Raw genomic sequence first — 19,830 nt, 5'->3', positions numbered from 1 at the left:
ACTTGGGAGGGGAGGAGGCTGACTAATGTGTCCAATTATGTGAGAGGTGGTCGCCTCGCTCGACATAACCTTAGCCTCGCATCAGTTACTGCGGGGTAGGAGTTGTTCGTACACACAAGACAAGACGTCTCCGCGGAAATACCCAGGTAGACAAAATAACAATGGAATGTTTTTAGTCATCCGTTACACTGCCTATCTATCCCGGTCTATGGGCTGGAATCATCAGACAATGCCGGTATTTGCTCCGGGATTTGCTTCGGTCACTAGTTTCTCCCGGCCTCTGACTCGGCCTCTGACTCGGCCTCTGATTCGGCCTCTGACACCGCAGTGGCACCACTCGCGTCCTATAAGAGAAGGAGAAGTGGTTTAACTTTTTGCACAATGTGATTCTGGAATCTTATTACTGCTCTCATCTTGTCAGACTTCTATTTCAGTCTTTGAGCGAGGCGATTCTTGGGCCTGCCATCGTCTGTCCCATAGCTTGGTAATTACCAGAGAAAATGCGTAACCAGTTGCTCCGCGGAAGCCGCCATCTCAGCCGTCTTACCAGCCCCACGTCGGTTTCACCAAATCTATCCCTACAGCGGTATGCCTCCACAGGAGCCCGCCAGGCCTTCGGTGGGCGCCCTGCCCACCACGCCCCCGCAGACTGGGGACAACCGTTGAGACACATTGGCCGAGCACTGCAGCTGTGAGTCCACCATGAGACCTCTGTGATAGGATCATTGGCAGTCGTTCTAAACACCATTTGTGTAGATACGTTCCTGTAGCTGGTGTGGTACTATTTTGGCCATACCCTGTATACAAGATATCAGAGGCTATATGGTGATAGTGATAGGGGCAGGGGAATCGATTTGATGTTGCAGAGAAACCGGCTAATCAGCTCTTTAATTCCCTAACAATTGACGTACTAAGCACAGCAGCTTCTTGCTCATGTTCTCCATATTCACTTCCTCCCTCCGTTGCAATCCCCATCGGTACAGAGTCATTGCTGTCCATTCCATCTACCCACCTGCGCATCCCTGCCTGCTAGCAGGCCGACTTCGAATCCTTCCCAAGTGTCTGTCTGCCTGCTGTTAGGGCAACTCCGACGGGGCCGGCAATGGAAGCCAAGGTGGTTTATTTTCCCGCGGCAACCTTGTCTGACCACATAACTCGACCCATTCCCCTTCGCGCCACTCGAGAAATGTACTGGAAAAGCAGCGCAAGGGCGCAAAGGATCCTAGCTCGATGCTCCACGCTTGGCCGGCGTAGTTCTGTGCCCATTCTATGCTACTAGTGCCGCTCCTGTCAAGTTCCTCGCGATACACGGAAAATAACTCCTCCAACGGCACTCGGTCCTCTGGGTCACCACCACCCCAGGTGTCGAGCACAACCGTCATGTTGCGAGCACGATCGCCCTCGATAGGTCGGAGCTTGCACCGCCGCGTCGGTTCTTGGAACTTCGTCTGCACCCAGTTGTCGTCGGACGAGTCGGCAAACACCACTGAGACGCTCTGGAGCTTCTGGGCAAATGATATGATGCAGTCGGTTATGTTCAGCCCACTGAAGACTGTCGACGCCGGGAGAGCCAGATTCTGCACCTGCGGCAGCCAGTCGTCGAAGACATTGCCATACATAGGCGCGAAGATGGCCTGCTGCACCTCCGCGGTCCAATACATGGTGTCCAGCTCGGGCTGGAATGGGCGGAAGGGCACGCTGCAGCCCGCGGCGGCGGAAAAGCGGAAGCGCGCCTTGCTGTGGTGCAGGATGTAGTCGCGCCACTCGCGGCACATGTGCATCAGCACTGGGAAGGCCGTGTCGACAACCATGGGCTCCCCAGGGGCGTCGTCTTTGCGCACTCGTAGGTTTTGAGGTCCCGGCGTGCATACTTCGGGCTCGTCGGCCGGCATGGAGAATTGCCAGATGCACTGCCGGAGCTCGAGAGGCAGCCTAGTGAATAATGTGAAGGCCATCGATTTTGGGTTCGAAATGATGCTGAGCAGCAAGCTAGAGTTGGGTGGAGATGGTGGGTAGAGCGTTGTTAATGTAGAATAATGTAGAATAATGTAGGTTTTGGAGAAGAAGCGTGCATGAATACTCCCTCACTCCAAAGGAGTGCAACCTTTACCCCACCCCAAAGAGTCACTGTATTAACCATGGATCCTAAGAGATTATCCTGGCGATAAAACCGCCAATTTCCAGCCAATTTCCTTGTTTCCAATCTGCTAATTCACAACACCCTCTCTACAGCGTCCGGCTTTGATATGCTGTTGAGAGTTAGATTAATCAAATCATCGGAACGCTACAAGGTTAGTTAGTCTGTTAAACTGTTGCGGAGGCCTCCAAGTTTGATACTACAATGTCAGGGGAGAAAGGAATACGTGCGATACTAAGCTCTCAGAAACTCGGCGGCCTTGGGGTGCCTTAGGTAATGCATGCCAAAAACTCTCAAATCTGCTTGCTTGGAGCCTCCAAGGTGGAACTTGGCGATATCATGGTGCTAGATTCTGCAAGGATTCCATATATCATGCCATCTAGATTCGCCATAGTCTTCGACACTGTCTAGGTCATCCGCGGAACTTGCCTTGTTCTCCGTTTCGGCAGCAGTCAGAGCGGTCGCTTCCGAGACCACGATGGCATGCTCCAGGTTCGTGCCAGCTAACACCCCGTACTCGTCGTCCTCTTTCAACATCTCGGCAATGGCCGCCTCCTCGACGCGGTCTAGCTCAGCCCGCTTGGCGGCTATCTCCTTTAGCGTCTCCTGGAGTTTCAAGCTTAGGACGTGCTTGTTGCGTTCCAGCTCCTCGATCGCCAAATGCATGTCTCGCCGAAGCTTCGTCAGCAACCCCAGTTGTACCGCGTCTCCCAAAAGTGTGGCTAGGGTCTCGGCGTCGAGTAAAAACTGCTCTAATCCCCTCCCGCTGATGCGGATGCGGTGCACGGCAGTATGTCGGATGTCGGCCACCGAGCGGAATAGCTTCTCAAGCGGCTTTCCAACCTCGCCCTCCTTGTCGGCAAACTTACTCTGGCTTTGTAGGAATTCTGCTACCCAGAGATTAAGCTCAGCTGCTTCAGGACAATCCCATCGATTCTTTTGCAGAACATCCGGCATGGCGTGCTGCCCGTACTCAAAGCATGCCTGTTCCAAAATGGTTTGTACCTTGACCAGAATGCTGTGCTGCGCTCTTAAGGGTAGATAAATAGGAAACAGCGATGGGATATGGCAATTTCCCTTCAAAGTCCGTGGTCTAGGATCCCGGAAAGTCTCGACTGAACAGACAATGTGTTAATTTAGCGGCTAACACGGACTGTGCAGAATGTCATTGCTCACCACTCTCCGTTTCAACCGCTCCTTCAACCCGAGCCACATCTCGAACATCATCCTGGTGTCGCCGCACAACGTCTCTAATTGCGTTTGCCTCGTTCTTGGCAGCCTCAGCCTCGGAGGCCTCCCTCTCTGCGCTCTGGGCCGGCGACACATCGAACACCTCGGGAAAGCGGATCTTTGCTTTAAGTGTCGACTCGAATACTTGTTCCGTGAGCAGGGTCCGCGCCGTTTTACATATTGTGTCTAAGTCATGCGAATTGATCAAATCTGCAACCTCCCCGTTCTCTTGGTCCTTGATGAGTTTGCGAATCGTCTTCAGCTGGCGTACCCAAGTCTTGTCTCCTTTGAAGACATTCTTCAGCGCCAGATAAACTACCCTCTCGTCTGGGGGATTCTTGTTTGCCATGGTTTGGGAAATATGTGAAAAACGACGTACACAACACTAGAGGAGATGTTAAGAGGAGATTGGTCATTGATAAGTATTGATCTGGGAGTCCAGGATGACGCTAATTATCTTCTTACTATTGGAAACCACACCGACAGTAGCTTGATCGGGATTGCGTATGCATGCCGTAATTCTGACCTCCCAAACGTCATGTTTGTGGAGAAGACCCGAGCATTATTGCCTTGTTAAGTAAGCAGGCTAGCTATTATTTGTTAGAATACAACAATTAACCAAACTACTACTGCAGTTGCAATCATATTATAGAAATCCTATGCTAGTAGAGCCGCCGTTTGGTGAGATACCCACGGGAAAGTCTAGCGGCTCTGGTTGACTCGGGGCACTAAGAATAGCGTCCCAGTGAGATCGAAAGATATCTTCGCCCTGCAATGTCTCCAACCACAGGACGCTCTTGACGCAGATAAGTGCATCGTTCCAATTACTCAGCTGCAGAGAAGCAGCCATATCCCGTGCTCTCTCCTTAAACCACTGGTAATGGATTGTGCCAGTCGAGGACACCATTCCGATTCCAAGAAGCCAGACATTAAGTGAATCGTACACACGAGGTGTGGATTCGAGACGCTTGAGATGCTCCATAAACCGGGTGACAATCGTATTCAATATGACTGTGTGCGAGTAATACGTTGTCCCGTGAACGATGAACATGTAGAGTATGATTGCGTAGCGAATGCATTCGGTGATCGGTGAAGACTGATCGTTTGCCGTGTCCGAAGCTGAGAGTAGGAGCCGGTGTACGACAAAACATGTGAGGTCATGAAGTCGTGTGGTTGGAAAGGGTATCCGTTGCGCCCGCTGGAAGACGCTGCGGAGACGGATGAAGACATTTTGGACTGCATGGTCGACATCAATGATGCTGCTTAGATCGGAGAAATCACGGTGAAGGGCGGTCGAGCCCAACTGCCATTCCGGAATGGGAGGTATGCCATCTCCAATGCCCATGTCATTCTGGGTCTCGAATTGAGGATGGCCCATGACGAGCATGGATACCCTTTTGAGTCATGTAAATACCATACCCTCTAGCTGTTTAAGGGAGGGGCGACTTACCAGCTGACCATTCTCGCGGTAAGCGGGCTGGTCTGCCTTACTGAATTGATGCCACCTCTCATAGTGACCAGTCTTTTCACCCCGTCGATATGCATTTCGCTAACCTTGATATTGCCCTTGCCAAACTGAGGGTGGGGAAATATCAGTGATGGGTTCGAAAGATGACGATAATAGATAGAGACAGTGGAAATTCAAGAAAGCATCTCACTTCGATAGCTGCCAAGGTGATGACAGAGTTCATAGTCCCGTCTTGTACAGCCAGTGACGTGTCTTCAACTTTGCGTCGGAGTAAAGCCACCGAGTCGGCCATGAGTAGTTCTGAGCTTTGAAATCCCTTCTGGGCCAGCAACTCCTCATCAAGACATGCTGTCTGCAGTGAGACGTGAAAGAGTGCTGGGTCGCCCAGGGCAAGTGGCCACCAAGAGATGAGAAACGGATTTGAGGTTGTGCTCAGGTCGAGAGGGTAGTATTGGAAAGCGATCTTGTGGAGAACTGAATTGGGTAAGTTAAGTTAAGTGGCGCTGATGGACGACGTCGATCGACAAGACGTAATTACGTACAGCTGTGGATGAGACGTTGGACATGTTCCCGGGGCAGTCTCGTCTGCGGGTACGAATCAAAAGGATCGAGAGACCCGAATCTGTAGCCAGTCAAAGTGCCGGATCCATCGAGAGGTCGTATTGATCCGCCATTCTCCCGGCCCGGAGCTGCCGGCGGCGCTGTCAGGGGCACGTTCGCATAGACGCAATGGACTTTGCGTTTAATGCAGCGAGAACAGCGCGGTGTGCCAAGGTCGCAACTGTGTTTGGATTTGGCACATGCAGCACAGGACCGGCGAAGAGTTTGGCGCATTTTTGGGAGAGAGAAGTCGGGTTCAGGGCGCGTTTGTTGTGTGGAATTGAGCAACCAGAGGAGGGAGAGTGTTGGTGGAGACAGGAGGAGTCGGTAATTAGACTAGGTTTTGCACCAAGCAATGACCGAAGAGGACTAGACGCCGCCGCCTGCTTCCTCCCGTCTTGGCGTCTGTGCGACTTTTCGGAGTCTAGTCCTAATTCGGTAACCTTGTCACTTTACGCCTGTCTACTTCTCCGGGTCTCCCTTTGTTTGCAAGGGGAACGGATCGCAATGTGGCCCAAACAGAAACCCTCGGATGAAGAGGGAGGCCAGAAGACCGACCCCTCTCCATATAAGAAGGGCATGGAGTAGTACCCGTTTCTTGTTTGCCAGAAGTTGACAAGCTTGCCTCTAATTACCACGAAGGACTCCAACATGGCTGCTGAGGAAATCAACACCTCCAGCGCTCAGCCTGAGCTGCTGCAGACATGGCCTTTCAGCACTTCCCAGTTCCAAGACGGCGCTCTTCCGGGCTTTCTGACGGGCTGGTCCACCTGGCAAGTCGTCGTGACTTTTCTGCTTGGCGTGGTGGTTTATGATCAAGGTAATTAACCGAGGAATCTCGAGTCCATGCATGCATGGCCTTGAATACTTGATTCAGCTGACGCCGTCTCCCTCTAGTCATGTACATCAAACGAAAGGGTCCCATCGCTGGACCTCCGTTCAAGATTCCACTCATGGGCCCGTTTCTCCAAGCACTCCATCCAAGGTTCGAAGCCTATCTTGCACAGTGGGCGAGTGGCCCCCTCAGCTGTGTATCCGTCTTCCACAAGTATGTGCTCTCGTCCATTGTCGCCTCGTCAGAACTCAACAAACAAGCCCAGCAAGCGCCCCTACTCACTCACACCTTTACTTTGCAGATTCGTCGTCCTCGCCTCCGACCGAGACATAGCCCACAAGGTGTTCAAGTCGCCCTCATACACCGAGCCATGTATAGTGCCCATCGCAAAGGACATCATAGGCCACAAATCATGGGTTTTTCTTCAGGGTAAAGCACACGCCGAGTACCGGAGGGGATTGACTCCTCTGTTCACCAACAAGGCCATGGCAACCTACCTCCCGGTGCAAGAGAAGGTGTTGACCGACTACTTCGACAAGTTCGTTGCCGCCAGCAAGACGAATCAGGGGCGGCCAATGGCATTCATGACCATGTTCCGCGAGATCAACTGTGCGCTTTCGTGCCGCACCTTCTTTGGGGACTACATATCCCAGGACGCGGTCAAGAAGATCGCCGACGACTTCTACCTTGCTACTGCCGCCCTTGAGCTGGTCAACATTCCCCTATCCATGTACATTCCGTTCACCAAGACCTGGCTGGGGAAGCGGACGGCCGATGCTGTCCATGTCGAGTTCGCGAAATGTGCGGCTGCGTGCAAGACAAACATGGCCACCGGCGCGACGCCCACGTGCATCGTGGACCATTGGGTCCTCCACATGATGGAGTCCAATCGGTATCGCGAGAGAATCGCCGCGGGAGAGACGGACGCGGAGAAGCCATTGAATCTGATCCGCGAATTCACGAACGAGGAGATCGGAGAGACGCTGTTCACCTTCCTCTTTGCGTCTCAGGATGCGTCCAGCAGTGCCACAACCTGGCTATTCCAGGTCCTCGCCCAGCGGCCCGATGTTCTCGATCGATTGCGAGAAGAGAACTTGGCTGCGCGGGGCGGTGACAAGAGCAGACCTTGCGATCTCCCCATGTTGGAGTCTCTCACCTACACCAACGCCGTGATCAAGGAACTACTCCGACACAGACCACCCGTCATCTTCGTTCCCTACCTTGCAACAAAAAACTTCCCTGTCACGCCCAACTACACGGTGCCCAAGGGCTCCATGATCATCCCGTCCTGCTACCCAGCCCTGCACAACCCGGATGTTTACCCCAACCCTGATGTCTTCGACCCCAACCGCTGGATATCCGGGGATGCCGAGTCCAAGACCAAAAACTGGCTCGTCTTCGGTGCGGGGCCGCATGAATGCCTCGCAAAGAGATATGTGCCACTATCTATGGCTGGTATGATTGGCAAAGCCGCGCTGGAGCTTGATTGGAAGCATCATGCTACCCAGAAGTCGGAAGAGATCCGGGTGTTTGCCACGCTGTTTCCGATGGTAAGTAATAACTACTTATTACTATCTATTGACTCGTCTTCTGCCGTTCTGCTCCGGGTTGCGGCTTGTGGCTTGAGGCTTGTGCTAATTCTCAACATAGGATGGGTGCCAGTTGGTTTTCACGAAACGGTCCTAGAGGAGTGAGTAGAGGCGCGCTGTTGTTAGTTGGAGCTCAACGGCAGCATGTGGTTATAATTAGTCTTGTCAGACACAGCGGGATGCGTCAATAGAACGGAGGGCGAGGATTAATTCTGTGAGAGTAGACATTCTGAATTCATTTGTAAACTAATTTAAAACCGAAGAGCTCTCCATCAACCTACTCACCATCATTCAATGCATACTTGCTTCCATGTCGAATGGAACCACTGTTAATACCCTTTTCAGCCAGACGAGCAGACGAGCGATCGCGTAGAGGACGACGACTAGTCCTCACTTTCTCCAACCTGCGAACATTTTCACACATCGTCAATCACAACATGTGGGGGGGCTGTCACTGGCATCTGGCCCGGCTGCACATTCCTTAACCCAGGCAGAAGATGCGTCTGGATCTCGCAGTCATAGGTAATGTCCTCGACTTTTCCCCGGCCTGCCAGAGCGGCCAGCAGCTCCCGGGGCAACGGCACGTGCGTCCTGATGGCGAGTGAGCTCTGACAGTTCCGGCAGCCGGCGACGCTGAGGCGGCTCAACACGGCTTCACGGCCGACCTCGACGCGCTCCCCGTCGCTGGCCCTCGTAGCAAACAGGCGGATCACGAAGGAGCCTGCGTAGTCGCCGCGGTTGATGCCGCTGACGCGCTTGATCTTGGCGGGGGGTCGGACCGGGCCCGGCGTGAGTCGCAGCTGTGGGTCAAGGGACCCCGGCCCGTAGCGGTATCCCAGCTGGTCCTCGATGTTGGTCACGTCGTCCGAGGTGAAGAACTCCCCCGAGGCGGTCCTGAACGGGTACAGTGGAGTGCTCGTGCTCAGCTTCGTTCCCGCCGGTAGAGGCGGCTCGCCGGCTTGGCCCTCGGTTAGGACGGTGCCAGGGTAGTCTTCAATGACGTCGAGGGAGCCCGGCTTGGTGCGGTTGTGCAACTTCTGCCAGGTCCAGAAGGCGTAGTCGATGAAGGCGTGGTGGAAGAAAAAGATGGGGTCGAAGCCGGCCGTCTCGTTATCGCCCATGTCCCCGTTGGCGTAGAGGATTGGCGTGGGGTTAGCGTTGTACACGCCCGCCTGGTAGAAGCCACCCACGGCGAGGTGGATGGCATTGTGCGGGCTCTCGAGCGACACTACAACGTCTTGTTCGAGTCCATTGTCCTCGGTCCACTGGCCCTGTGATACCGTGTTGGAGAAAACGGTGTAGTTGGGCGCCTGGAGGCACCGCTCGTACCGGCTCCGCACTGAGTACGTGTCGGGGATCCTGCCTCCCGGGTCCTTCTCGATGACGATTGTGCCCTCCAGCCACTGGCGGACGTTGTTGTTGAGGAGAGTGTTCCTCGAGTCGGGGTCGGCGAAATCCTGGTTCCAAGCCGCCGTGTGGTCTCGGTCTTCCTCAGTGCCAACTAGGCCAGACAGCGGGAACCGGACGGTTTCATACCCGGCAGGCTTGGTGTACCGGTTGTCTGCACCAATGACCATCTCGTCGAGATCCTCTTGCAGTTTGTACGAGTATAGAGGATTGCACGTGTCGCCATCGAGGTCGAAGGTCGGCGACGTGAAGATGGACGGGATGGGCTGCACGGGATCCAAAAGTTCATCCCAGAATGGAAGCGTGACATGCCCACATCCTGGGATCTTTTGTAGGGCGTTCTCGAGGCGAAGGAGATAGGCCCGATGCCATGTGGGGAATAGGATGTTGGCATGGTTGCAGTAGCCACCCCACCAGTCTTGGTCTGTAGCACCTGGTCCGCGGAATGGCTCTCCATGGAAGCCAGCGATCATCCAGTACGAGTCAGGGTCCTTGGGGTCCAGCTTCTGAATGCCTCGCCAGGCTCTGATCAGGTCCTCCAAGAGAGACCGATCCTGGCCGCTATCATATAGCTGCTGGATGTACTGGATCGAGTGGCGGACAGACATTGTGAGCAAGTTGGAGTCAAGACAAAGTCAGGCAAATCTTCCGGATAGGATAAGCATGCAGACCTAAGGCAGAGAAGGAAAGAATGGAGAACTGGGTCTGCACGATAATCAATATTGGGGGTCTGAGGATCTTTTATCAGTACTATCCTGCTGCAAACTTGCCAAACGGCAGGAGAGTGGCTTCGATGTATCAAGACGCACAACCTGACGAGTCAAAAGCCAAAAGATCTAGACTTACAGCGTGACTCCACTCCACTCTGCCGTCCACGTTGCCGCAGAGCAGACAAAGAGTATCCCAACCGCCCCACACAACCCCAACCCCCAGAACCTAATAGCCAGTGGCAGCTTACATCGTGAGCGGAAAGCATGCATCGGAATAGTTAGCTGTCTCAGAGGAAACTGAAGTGCGGCCTGTTATCCGACCGCCTCCTCGTCCTGCTAACTAATCGAGCGTCTTCCTTCGCCTATTTGGTGCTAGTGCAACTCACCTTCAGCTCGCCCAAAACCTTGCTTGACCACTGACGAACGAGATCGCACTCGATTTGCAATTAGGTTCGTGCAAGAGTGGTTACTCGACGTAAGCCACTCACATGCAGGAGCCAAGACGTGCAGCAGCTCTGTTGCTCACCGGCCGACAAACCAAGGCCCCATAAGGAAGCCGCATATTGATCAGCGCTGCACGGAGCGTCCACATATGAATTACTAAGATAATTACTGCGTAGTAAATCTTGATGGCATGGTGACGTACTTCATAGATAGCAACGTATTATGAAATCGACAGAGATTTGACCCCGACGCTGAGGGCAGATGGCTCCATCTTCTGCAGCATGTAATGCCGTGGCAGAGTTGCTGGAAGCACAATTCAACGCGTTGTTTAGCTGTCTTGATACCAGGCTTCAATACATGCTCACTATATCCGAGCTCGTACCGTGTCATCTCGAATCTCCCGAAGAATGTCCTCGACAGTCCTGACAGCATCTAGAGCCATTCCATAACCAGCCTGGAAACCAGTACCGCCCGCGCCATAGTTGTGAACAATCGCTCGCTTCTCTCCCCCGATGAGGAGCTCGTCTCTTTCCACTCTAGCACCACCTTCCCGCGAAGGCCGAAGTCCCGCAAAGGCTGCCAAAATCTCTGGTTCACTCTGAGAGAGCTCAGAACTGAGACTTTTGGTGCGATTAAGAATGGACTCGGTTTCGTATGAATAAGTAGCTCCATCACTTGAACCCGTTCGTCAGTACAGATAGCAATGCGTAAATTAATCATGTCAATTGGGAAGGCATTGGATAGACTCACCCAACTCTCTTCTGCATGTACCCCCCTAGAATGACGTTGCCGTTGGACCCCGGCCGAGGGATCACATATGTCTCATAATCCTTTCCATGTCGCATGACGTTGCGTTTGACCTGGGGAGCTCTCGCCAAAATGACCTGGCCTCGAGTCGGGTAGCATTTGGCATCCTCGACACCTGGTAAGATCTTTGCTGCATTGCCAATACAGTTGAAAACGACTCTCGTGGTTGGGCTGGAGAATGCCGACTTGATATTCGGGATCTTCTGCCGTATGAAGCGAACACCGTACTGATCCTTCAGCCTGCGATAGATGTAATCCATGTGCATGGGTGCATTGACGGTCAGAGTGGTAAAGGAGACGGCAAACTTGACACCATTTGGCAGTTCCGCGGCAGGTAGGACACGGAACTTGACTCAATTAGCGTGGCCCGGGCTGCTTAGGGTTGGTCAAGGTTATTGCTCAACCTACATTCTTGAGATAGTCAGACATAGCCTTGATCTTGGCGTGCGGAACAGCCTCATCCCAGAGCTCAGTCGATGCTGTCCATTCCACAAATGCCTCTTCTGGGTTATCCGAGGCAAGTTTGGCCAAGTGAGAGTAACCCAATCGATCCCACCTCAGAGCGTTGGCGTCGCTCCCAGATATGGCGGAGAAATTGCAACCGGCCCTGTGGGGGACGTCAGTACAGCCAGGATATCGTTCGGTTTCATAGATAACTCAAAGGCTCACCATGGCGATGTGTAATTGACCGACGTATCCCCCGGCAGGTGCTCGGCAACAACGGTTATCCGCCTTCCGTACCCTTTCTCGGCAAGAACCAAGGCGACGTCAAGGCCGATGATGCCCGCGCTGTCAAAGGGTCAGTCTCCGGTGGTAGACTCGCTTGCCTAGAATAGGACCAGACGAAGCTACTGACCCAACAATGACAATGCTGTCCCTCGAGTTCAACGAAGCCATGGCGGCGATTTTACCAGCAGGTAGATGGATTTCTGACTCTAGGAGACTCCGCGGAATGGTAAGTGCAATGATACAAGAAATAAATACTCTGGCTGAAACTGGTATATTTTAATTTTTCTGGAACGCTGCTCCGCAACGTGGAGATCTCCCATGCAGATCGTACGAGATGTTCCGTCAATGAAATCCGAGTCGCTGACTGACTCAAAGTGGAGCATACTTCGACAGGATTAGTGGCATCACTTGACCCACCCAATTCTTCTGTGTCAATCGCAGTATGGATATCCCAAAAAGGCAATGTGCATCAGTGGGGTTTAGGTTATACTGCCATTCTGGGTAAAGTGCAAGCCTGATCAACGACCAGTCTGAGGTTGGAGGTCTACGGATTACCGAATTCCCAATTGCACACTCGAAACTGACCCATTCACAATCAAATGCCTTCTCGCAGCATCCCACGTAGTCCGAGGCCATACCATGAAATAATTAAAGAAGCTTCCACGGTGAGGTTTGCCTGCACCTGGTTATTTCCGGGCTCACTCGTGTACAAACGAGATCACGCCGAATCCCTTAGAAAATGGCCTTTTGCTTGCCTCTAGGATAACCTGTCATGCTGCATAACCCGCAAAGATTTCGTCCATGGTCGCCATTCTGATTATGTCGATGTCTGTCGTTTTGAAGGGTAGCGTGGAGGTTTGGAGTGCGGGATTCGTTCGACACCATACATAGCATGCCGGATTTGCTTATGTAGATGCCGCGCCGGGGCATCTAAGCCATCCATCCTGTCCTCTTCGTCTGCATCTGCAGGTTGAGGAGGAATGGCACTCATACCCGCAACATCATATTTCCTAATACGGTAATTGCCCAATGTGGCAATGTTAACATCACCCAATCTGGCTTCGGCCGAAGCACAGACCACCTGCCCGGACGGGCGGACGGGCTTGGGGTCCGGTGGCGGAGGGCTCCACCCCAAATCTATGGATACAGACTCGGCAATACTTCTTTCGGCCTAGTCAGATATCTCCTCCAGCAGAAGCCGTCGCTCTGAACAAAGTTGACAACCCCCTTTTGCTTTCACAAAGAATCGAGGATATTGGACACTCGCGTATATCTTGCAGCGGCCGGACTCTCATGGGGCGGATACGAATGCTGGCGATCTAACGGTTGGAATCGCCAGCTGTATGGTGGCAGGGCAGATAATAATATCACGACAACAAGACAAGGCTTTGCGTCGACGCCAGCTATGTGCACCTGTGTATCCAAGTGTTCCCTCGAAAGATACAATTAACCAAAAAGATACTGCCTCTCGGTTCGTCCACTGGTGCTGAATTGGGTCTTCTGGTCGATGACTGAACCCCACCAGCAATGGGGGTCTTGGTTTGTCCAGACCTCCTCGAGCAAGGCTGTCGCTGTGAGAAACATGTCGTAACGTGTCTTCTCATTCCACCAAGTGTAATACGAGCGCGCCTCTTGCCTGAGGTGCTCGTCTTTGGTTTCACAGCCCGCTAGAAAGACGGGAAGCAGGAGCTGTTTTTGAAGCATGGTGGTTCGCCGACAGGATGAAACGTGGTTCAGTGTCTTGCGTGCCAGGAAACCGAGCATCGATGACACAGCTCCGTCCATCTTCCACTTGAAGACTCGTTCGATGTAAATGAGCAGCCCATATCGCCAGGCTTCGACGCAGTGGTGTAGATCCTCCTTGAAATGCTCCAAGGCCCCCGGGTCTCCGTCGTCTCCTAGAAGATCACGAGGAATGTGTTGGGGGTGTATATCGTAATGCTTCGGATCTGACCATTCTCTGATGCCCTTCTCCACCGCAAGAACTGGCTCCATGTCGAATGTCACGCAGGTCATGGTAGCCACGAGCTCCAATTCCCGCGCATATGCCCCAAGGCGGATCATATATTTGAAGAGATCTTACGGACAGCCAGAGACGCTGTAAAAGGTCGTGCCATCTGTGCCATTCGGGTTGAAAAGGCTGATTGCGTGGCCTCGGACAATACGCAGCCCCGTCGACTCGTCAGTGCTAAGGTGACGTCCCACCTAGACTCGATTGGTGTCACAGTTAGTATCGTGAAGATCGTTGTTGCTGGACTTGTGTAAGAGCAGGGGGCCTGACTCACCAAACAAGCATTTCTATCCTTGCTTGCATTCGTGGAGTTTGTTGGACGTGAAGAGACTCGGTCGCTTGGATCATCTTGAGCGCACGCTTCAGGTACCATATCCAAGGCCCATGAGCCGACGTTGCTCACTGCACAGGCCGTTAGCCCCAGTAACAGCTACAACGATCGTAGAGAGGGGGGAGAGGAGGGGATTGGTATAAAGAGCGCAACGCCAGCCCCACTGGTTGTTCTGCAAGGGAACTCACGTCTAGAGTCATCAGTATCAACACCGCATCGAGAAAATTCGCGTCGAGGCAGAAGCTCTGCGGATCACTCTCTGGCGAACCACTGTCCATCTCCCGCAGCATCTGAAGAGCCTTTTTCTTGTGAATTTTCGCTTCGTTAGAACAGGCACCGGTGTCACGGAGAATGTGCTTGTATGAGAGGGCCAGGATGCAGTGAAGGAGAAGCTGTGAACCCCGTCCTGTCTCGGCGTTGAAACGAAAAGGGTTGGCCTCGAAGTCATGGGTCGGGGGCATGACACAGCAGAACTCTCGATCATCTATTTGGGACTTAATTATCGGTATCTCCGGAAATCAATATCGATACAAGGGTCTTTGGGCTGACCACGCACATCGAGTCCGTAGCTGTGATATCGTCTTGCTGATATTGCCTGGCGCATGAGGCAGGCTTAATGACGGCTGCATTATGTAGCCAGCCGCTGTGACCGTTGCATCCTCACTCGGACTGTTTCTTGCTGAATCATCGTCCTCGGCCACGGGCGGTGCCGCGGCTGTGAAGTCATGGGAAGAGCCGTCTGTTGGGGGGGAGTCCCACAATTGGCCGAATAGAATGTCAGGACCGAAATAGAAAGGGAGTTGGGGTTGGGTTTGGGATTGCCCGCTGGTTTGATCGAAAGAGTTGGTGAATGGCACTCCAAGTTCGAAGAACGGTTTCATCGAGCTCGCATCTAGCCAGTCAAAGAGAACGCCACTCACGGCTGCATCAGTCGAGGGTGACTGTGGGCCGGGGCGGTTAACGGTCTCGTCGCCAATATACTCGTCTAACACGTGAGACAAGGTCTGCGTGGGCAGCGGAGACGTGCAAGCAGGATTGATCCCCTCCGGGGCGCCCCTGGTCTCCATCTGCCACCCGGGAAGTTGGCACCAGCGTTTGCTTTGGCGAGGCTGCAGCCGCCCTTGGGAAATTCCGACGACGTCGTTTCCTGCTTGGGCCTCCGACAAACTTAAACTCTCGCGGCGCGTTAGCTTGAGACATTAATGAAGGGGATCTGACGGCTGTGGTAATTAGACGAAGTCGGCATCCAGGCCAGGAGCGGGGATGGTTTGGACTCAGGTCGGAGGGTGCATAATCTGCTTGGCTTTTATTGGTGCCCTCAAAGTTGGCGTGGGTCATGACTCGATCCACCGTGACTGACTGGTGTTCAGGGGCTAACTTGCCAATGTAACCGAGACAACGGTAACCTCCTTATTACGACCCTTGATAAACTCGACGTCTTTAACAAGCAAAACTACCGTGAAGGCAGCAGGATTAGCAGCGAGATCAGTGGCTTAAAATCTCTTTTGCCTTCCACTACAGACATCACTGACGATCAAGATAGTGCTGTTTCTAACACATCAATATTTCATTTCCTCCCAGTCCGCCTTGATCCCAAACTGACTGCCGCAAGCTAATCTGAATTGCAAAAACATATGTACTGTACAAGTTAATCATGAAGAATTGCTATTGTCGGCACAGGAGAAGGCCGAGGCGATCTCGCCATTGGCATACGCGTCAATGATCTGCTGGATAACGCCATAAGTTCCACCGATGGTCAGGAAAACCGCCAGAAGGATCATCAGCCAGTTCAGCCAGTATGCTGTCCTCTGAAGCAGGCTGCCGCGGCGGTAATGTTGGTGATCGTATATCCAGAGGTAGCCCGGAAGACCCAGAGCGAGCGGCGAGAATGTCAGGCTACCAGCGAGTGCGAGGAGGTAGTTGAAGATGGGGATGCCGGACGCGAGCAGGAACGAGACGACGGACATGGTGAATGTGCAGGACAGCCAGACAGCCCAGTGAACGACCGAGTTCTTCTGGAGGTGGGGCGAGTTGCGCAGGAAGCGCACAAACATGTACTTGGCGGCGACATGGACGTAGAGGCAGGCGCTCACGAGCAGGCCAATCATGCCAATACCGTAGGCCACCTTCTTGACGACGTCGCCTGCGCTGCCGAGAGACGGTGAGGCAACCCACTTGCCGCACCAGCGGTACACGACAAGGCTGAAGGACAGGTACGAAGCCGTCACGATGCCCATGCATAGGTAGACGGCCTTGTTGTAGTCGCGCGGCCGCTTCATCTCGGAAATAACGGGGAGAAAAGCCGATGTGCCAGCGCCCGAACAGAAGATTGTGGCCGCCGAGGTGATGCCAGCTACAAAGGTAGGGTTACCGATGACATAGTATCCTAGTTCGAAGTCGCCTGTCTGGGGTGCTGCTGCCGGACGGGCTCGAGTTGTAACACCGACACTTGAAAGAAAAGAACAGTTAGCTCGACTCTTGTTCCGGGTTGCCAAACCTAAAATGGCGCCGCGGCGGGGGGGGGAGATGGGGGAGAGGAGAGGCTTCAACTTACACGACGATGAGGACGGCGATGAAGACAGACGAGAATCCGGCCCATGTCAGCCATGCAATCTTCTCGAACTTGCGGGCGCTGGCAAGCATGCAGACGGCGACGGTGGCGACGAGCATGAAGTAGTTTGTGCAGATGGCGTGATTCGACAAGGCGTTGAGACCGACAGACGCTCCGAAGATGCCCGAGGCCCCCACGATGGCGTAGGTGACGAGGAAGAGCACACCAACGACTTCCCTTAACCAGGCACCCCCGACGACATTGGCCATGTCGGCGATCGAGTGGCACCCAGCGTGTGAGTTTCTGAAGTTTCCCTGGATGATTGCGCAGTACGTGTTCAAGAACTGCCAGCCCAGCACGTTGATGGCCCCTGGTAAGGCACCTAAGACATACATAGCCGACGGGATGGTTAGGACACCTGTGGCGAAGATGACTGAAACGTCGTTAATGAGATACGCCAGATAGTGGGTTCCATGGTTTCGAGCGACTCGACTTACCCTTCAAGAATATAACAGAAGCGTGTATCCAACTGACGGTTCGGAAATCAACCGAACCATCTCCTTTCTTGAACACCTCAAATGCATCTTCGGCATCTTCCAACTTGACGGCATCCGCGCTTGAACTGCTCCATTCAGCGGCCGGCGTGATGTCTTCGCCTTTCTCTTGAAGGGAGTCGTGTGGCATGGTCGTTGGGGACCCAAAGGGGAAATAAAAGTAGAACGTGCGTGTGCTTGTGCTAGCGAGGAAGAGATTTTCGTTGCATTGGAGATTGGCAGACTCTTCATTCAGACTTTTCAGAAGGTCGCAGATCGCAGGTGGGTTACTGCCTTTATGTCTGACGCTTGGAGATAATCAGCCATCGAAACGTCAAGGAACCCCAAGATATCAAGGTAAAGAGGAAAGCAAGCGGCGATCCTAGACGACGCTGTAGAAGCCTTTCTGGGGAAATCTTGGCGCGGAATTAGCGTCAGAACTAATAGCCAGGGGGCTTTGCTCCAACATAATCGGGGTATGATAGATAACGTTGAAGAGTTGGAGGTCTTGAAAGCCGGTTGTTGCCGTATCGTAAATCGCCCCCCGAAGTATCCACTTGGGGTAATCAGGGACCCAAATGGTACACGTACCACGTTGGAGACTAAAAGATAATGGGTTGGAGGACAGTTATTACATGCATTAATCGATTTCGGCACATTCCATTACTGTGTAGAGCAACATCACTGTATCTTGTCATCCACACACTTCTTCATGGGCAACGCGCGATTACTAGGCTCCAGTAACGGATCTTGGCTACGCACCCTAATTGACATGACCGACACTAGACTCGTAGATGGCGTCGCAATAACCCCACCTCCGCTGCCCTTGACATGATCCATCTTCGCCTGCATCACTTCCGCAGTATTGCTCCCGGTTCTGCGGGAAGCATGGCACCAGGTGCGGGCGCGTTCTTGCTCTTGAAGTCATCTACAATCTCTGCCATCGTCACGAACTCGACTCCTTCGTGCTTCTTAAAGTGCTCGATGAGTCTAATGCAACCGCTGTTGTAAGCAAAAAAAAAAAAAAAAGGAAAAAAGAGGGGGGGGGGGGGTGTGTGCGGAGTCTCAGGGGTATCGTCCGACAGGGGGATACACTCACCTCTCGTGCATCAAAAGAACCTGTGGCCTGCCAGAGACGTCCGGGTGGACGGTAATGGGAAATATGAACTCGTCGTACTCCCGGTAGCAGTAGTCGAACTGGTCCCGCCAAAGGTCTTCAATGTCTCTCGGGTTGACGAAACCATGGCTGTTTGGCGCGGCCTTGATGAACATCATGGGCGGCAAATCGTCTAGGTACCAGCTGGCCGGGACCTCGACGAGACCGGTCTCCTCGCCTTTCACCAGAGGTTTCATCCACTCGTCCGCCTTCTTGGTGTAGTCGATGTTGGTCCAAGAGTCTCCTGTCCTGAGATAGTACGCCTGGCAGTCGTGATGGCTCATACTGTGATCATACTCGATGCCGTAGTCAAGAAGCAGTTGGGCACCTTCCTTGCTCGTTTCCCACCTAGAGATGGAGGGCAATGATATGAGCTCCGGGACGTTGGGATGAGCGATGATGAGTTCTGCTGGATAATGAAACTGAACTCACCATGGCGCCACGCTCCCACGAGGCGGCTTGCCCATGAACTCGGTCAGCATCCGGTACGTCTTGTCTAGCACGTCTCTCTGCTGTTCCATCGACATGTCGGTGGGGTTCTCGTGCGAGTATCCATGGAGACCAATCTCATGTCCAGCGTCTCTCACGGCGGCCATCTCCTCAGGGAAGGTCTCGAGACTGTGGCCTGGGATGAACCACGTCGTCTTCATGTCATATTTGTCAAACAACTTTAGTAGCCGCCGAACACCCACGGTGCCTGCAAAGAGGCCTGATTTACGTGCCACACAATGTTGATTAGAATATTTGGTGCTTGGCAACCCCCTGGGCTAAGGAACCTCACCTCTGCTAATGTCATTTGATGAGTCTTGCCCGCCATAGGAGCCAAGCCAACCTGCCACGGCATCCACGTCCACGCCGTAACTGATGAGAACTCTCTTCTTGCCCATGATGACGTATCGGATGCTGAGGTAGTGAGAGTTGTTGTCTGGCTGCGAAAATGGTTGAACAGTCGGTGATGGTGGTGCAAAGCTGTGGGTGGGGGTCTTGGGGGTCTTTCGAATGCGGTGTGATAATTTGTGGCTCCGGTATCTGCTTTGACTTGGCTGTCTCCTTAATCACGGTAGCTGTCGACAATGGAGGGAGGAAGACAAGGCGAATATCTCGCTGTGTCATTGGGCGACGAAAGGCGGGGTACGCGTAGGACTGGAGCTAGAGATTAAGAATTGGAGACTAGCTCGGGGTGGATTGAGTGTTGGGGTCATTGCGTTGGAGGCATTCACTCGGGGGTCCACAGTTGGAGACGACTTGGGCTCCATGGAGACGGAGACTTATCAGTGTGGAGATGACAAGTA

The 19,830-nt window shown here is 53.3% G+C and overlaps 10 protein-coding genes across 10 annotated transcripts; 2 read left to right on the top strand and 8 right to left on the bottom strand.

The window, feature by feature from the left end:
- Window positions 1–408: 408 nt before the first annotated feature.
- On the top strand, window positions 409–830 carry QBC33DRAFT_525587 (uncharacterized protein; the record flags this gene model as incomplete). Its single annotated transcript, XM_060426830.1, has 2 exons — window positions 409–691; window positions 757–830. The coding sequence occupies exons 1-2, from the start codon at window positions 501–503 to the stop codon at window positions 827–829; spliced, it is 264 nt and encodes an 87-aa protein (XP_060288287.1). The 5' UTR covers window positions 409–500.
- Window positions 831–938: 108 nt separating this feature from the next.
- Window positions 939–2,028, bottom strand: QBC33DRAFT_525586 (uncharacterized protein). Its single transcript, XM_060426829.1, has one exon. The coding sequence runs from the start codon at window positions 1,953–1,955 to the stop codon at window positions 1,077–1,079; it is 879 nt and encodes a 292-aa protein (XP_060288286.1). The 5' UTR covers window positions 1,956–2,028; the 3' UTR covers window positions 939–1,076.
- Window positions 2,029–2,048: 20 nt separating this feature from the next.
- Window positions 2,049–3,873, bottom strand: QBC33DRAFT_525585 (uncharacterized protein). The gene is made up of 2 exons (XM_060426828.1): window positions 3,314–3,873; window positions 2,049–3,252 (listed from the first exon to the last, which is right to left on the bottom strand). Exons 1-2 carry the CDS (start codon window positions 3,714–3,716, stop codon window positions 2,483–2,485), a joined length of 1,173 nt encoding a protein of 390 aa, XP_060288285.1. The 5' UTR covers window positions 3,717–3,873; the 3' UTR covers window positions 2,049–2,482.
- QBC33DRAFT_525584 (uncharacterized protein) lies at window positions 3,874–5,725 on the bottom strand. Its single transcript, XM_060426827.1, has 4 exons — window positions 5,378–5,725; window positions 5,026–5,309; window positions 4,818–4,942; window positions 3,874–4,761 (listed from the first exon to the last, which is right to left on the bottom strand). Exons 1-4 carry the CDS (start codon window positions 5,667–5,669, stop codon window positions 4,014–4,016), a joined length of 1,449 nt encoding a protein of 482 aa, XP_060288284.1. The 5' UTR covers window positions 5,670–5,725; the 3' UTR covers window positions 3,874–4,013.
- Window positions 5,726–6,035: 310 nt separating this feature from the next.
- QBC33DRAFT_465346 (cytochrome P450 61) lies at window positions 6,036–8,152 on the top strand. Its single transcript, XM_060425135.1, has 4 exons — window positions 6,036–6,255; window positions 6,333–6,483; window positions 6,572–7,820; window positions 7,921–8,152. Exons 1-4 carry the CDS (start codon window positions 6,087–6,089, stop codon window positions 7,954–7,956), a joined length of 1,605 nt encoding a protein of 534 aa, XP_060288283.1. The 5' UTR covers window positions 6,036–6,086; the 3' UTR covers window positions 7,957–8,152.
- Window positions 8,153–8,275: 123 nt separating this feature from the next.
- On the bottom strand, window positions 8,276–10,224 carry QBC33DRAFT_566204 (uncharacterized protein; the record flags this gene model as incomplete). Its single annotated transcript, XM_060430450.1, has 2 exons — window positions 10,113–10,224; window positions 8,276–9,996 (listed from the first exon to the last, which is right to left on the bottom strand). The coding sequence occupies exon 2, from the start codon at window positions 9,872–9,874 to the stop codon at window positions 8,276–8,278; it is 1,599 nt and encodes a 532-aa protein (XP_060288282.1). The 5' UTR covers window positions 9,875–9,996; window positions 10,113–10,224.
- A 440-nt stretch (window positions 10,225–10,664) lies between these two features.
- On the bottom strand, window positions 10,665–12,272 carry QBC33DRAFT_525579 (uncharacterized protein). Its single transcript, XM_060426826.1, has 5 exons — window positions 12,084–12,272; window positions 11,897–12,016; window positions 11,636–11,834; window positions 11,171–11,574; window positions 10,665–11,094 (listed from the first exon to the last, which is right to left on the bottom strand). The coding sequence occupies exons 1-5, from the start codon at window positions 12,122–12,124 to the stop codon at window positions 10,785–10,787; spliced, it is 1,074 nt and encodes a 357-aa protein (XP_060288281.1). The 5' UTR covers window positions 12,125–12,272; the 3' UTR covers window positions 10,665–10,784.
- A 1,130-nt stretch (window positions 12,273–13,402) lies between these two features.
- Window positions 13,403–15,365, bottom strand: QBC33DRAFT_575765 (uncharacterized protein; the record flags this gene model as incomplete). Its single annotated transcript, XM_060430855.1, has 5 exons — window positions 13,403–13,984; window positions 14,122–14,161; window positions 14,242–14,365; window positions 14,483–14,782; window positions 14,855–15,365. 5 exons carry the CDS (start codon window positions 15,363–15,365, stop codon window positions 13,403–13,405), a joined length of 1,557 nt encoding a protein of 518 aa, XP_060288280.1.
- A 509-nt stretch (window positions 15,366–15,874) lies between these two features.
- QBC33DRAFT_566201 (transmembrane amino acid transporter) lies at window positions 15,875–17,929 on the bottom strand. The gene is made up of 3 exons (XM_060430449.1): window positions 17,347–17,929; window positions 16,853–17,282; window positions 15,875–16,746 (listed from the first exon to the last, which is right to left on the bottom strand). Exons 1-3 carry the CDS (start codon window positions 17,531–17,533, stop codon window positions 15,951–15,953), a joined length of 1,413 nt encoding a protein of 470 aa, XP_060288279.1. The 5' UTR covers window positions 17,534–17,929; the 3' UTR covers window positions 15,875–15,950.
- An 88-nt stretch (window positions 17,930–18,017) lies between these two features.
- Window positions 18,018–19,811, bottom strand: QBC33DRAFT_525573 (uncharacterized protein). Its single transcript, XM_060426825.1, has 4 exons — window positions 19,320–19,811; window positions 18,971–19,247; window positions 18,482–18,886; window positions 18,018–18,372 (listed from the first exon to the last, which is right to left on the bottom strand). Exons 1-4 carry the CDS (start codon window positions 19,423–19,425, stop codon window positions 18,234–18,236), a joined length of 927 nt encoding a protein of 308 aa, XP_060288278.1. The 5' UTR covers window positions 19,426–19,811; the 3' UTR covers window positions 18,018–18,233.
- Between the last annotated feature and the right edge of the window lie 19 nt (window positions 19,812–19,830).

The sequence above is a fragment of the Phialemonium atrogriseum genome (assembly GCF_030411735.1).
Source record: "Phialemonium atrogriseum strain 8032-3 unplaced genomic scaffold QBC33scaffold_2, whole genome shotgun sequence".
In the NCBI taxonomy this organism is placed as follows: Eukaryota; Fungi; Ascomycota; class Sordariomycetes; order Cephalothecales; family Cephalothecaceae; genus Phialemonium; species Phialemonium atrogriseum.
The sequence above is the reverse complement of the archived record's forward strand: the minus strand, read 5'-3'. Positions and strand labels throughout refer to the sequence as shown.

Bases quoted from the DNA above. Each gene is read 5' to 3' on its own strand.
- QBC33DRAFT_525584 (XM_060426827.1), bottom strand. From the start codon at position 5,669: ATGCGCCAAACTCTTCGCCGGTCCTGTGCTGCATGTGCCAAATCCAAA. The intron at 4,943-5,025 runs GTGAGATGCTTT...CCCCACCCTCAG, and splicing joins TCACCTTGGCAGCTATCGAA to TTTGGCAAGGGCAATATCAA. The intron at 4,762-4,817 runs GTAAGTCGCCCC...ATGACTCAAAAG, and splicing joins ACCGCGAGAATGGTCAGCTG to GGTATCCATGCTCGTCATGG.
- QBC33DRAFT_465346 (XM_060425135.1), top strand. From the start codon at position 6,087: ATGGCTGCTGAGGAAATCAACACCTCCAGCGCTCAGCCTGAGCTGCTG. The intron at 6,256-6,332 runs GTAATTAACCGA...GTCTCCCTCTAG, and splicing joins CGTGGTGGTTTATGATCAAG to TCATGTACATCAAACGAAAG. The intron at 7,821-7,920 runs GTAAGTAATAAC...TTCTCAACATAG, and splicing joins TTGCCACGCTGTTTCCGATG to GATGGGTGCCAGTTGGTTTT.
- QBC33DRAFT_525585 (XM_060426828.1), bottom strand. From the start codon at position 3,716: ATGGCAAACAAGAATCCCCCAGACGAGAGGGTAGTTTATCTGGCGCTG. The intron at 3,253-3,313 runs GTGAGCAATGAC...TTGTCTGTTCAG, and splicing joins AGCGGTTGAAACGGAGAGTG to TCGAGACTTTCCGGGATCCT.
- QBC33DRAFT_525579 (XM_060426826.1), bottom strand. From the start codon at position 12,124: ATGGCTTCGTTGAACTCGAGGGACAGCATTGTCATTGTTGG. The intron at 11,835-11,896 runs GTGAGCCTTTGA...CGTCCCCCACAG, and splicing joins GTCAATTACACATCGCCATG to GGCCGGTTGCAATTTCTCCG. The intron at 11,095-11,170 runs GTGAGTCTATCC...AACGGGTTCAAG, and splicing joins TACATGCAGAAGAGAGTTGG to TGATGGAGCTACTTATTCAT.
- QBC33DRAFT_525573 (XM_060426825.1), bottom strand. From the start codon at position 19,425: ATGGGCAAGAAGAGAGTTCTCATCAGTTACGGCGTGGACGTGGATGCC. The intron at 18,887-18,970 runs GTGAGTTCAGTT...CTCCATCTCTAG, and splicing joins CGTGGGAGCGTGGCGCCATG to GTGGGAAACGAGCAAGGAAG. The intron at 18,373-18,481 runs GTGAGTGTATCC...CGGTTGCATTAG, and splicing joins GTTCTTTTGATGCACGAGAG to ACTCATCGAGCACTTTAAGA.
- QBC33DRAFT_525586 (XM_060426829.1), bottom strand. From the start codon at position 1,955: ATGGCCTTCACATTATTCACTAGGCTGCCTCTCGAGCTCCGGCAGTGC.
- QBC33DRAFT_566201 (XM_060430449.1), bottom strand. From the start codon at position 17,533: ATGCCACACGACTCCCTTCAAGAGAAAGGCGAAGACATCACGCCGGCC. The intron at 17,283-17,346 runs GTAAGTCGAGTC...ACGACGTTTCAG, and splicing joins TTCTGTTATATTCTTGAAGG to TCATCTTCGCCACAGGTGTC. The intron at 16,747-16,852 runs GTAAGTTGAAGC...TTTTCTTTCAAG, and splicing joins ATCGCCGTCCTCATCGTCGT to TGTCGGTGTTACAACTCGAG.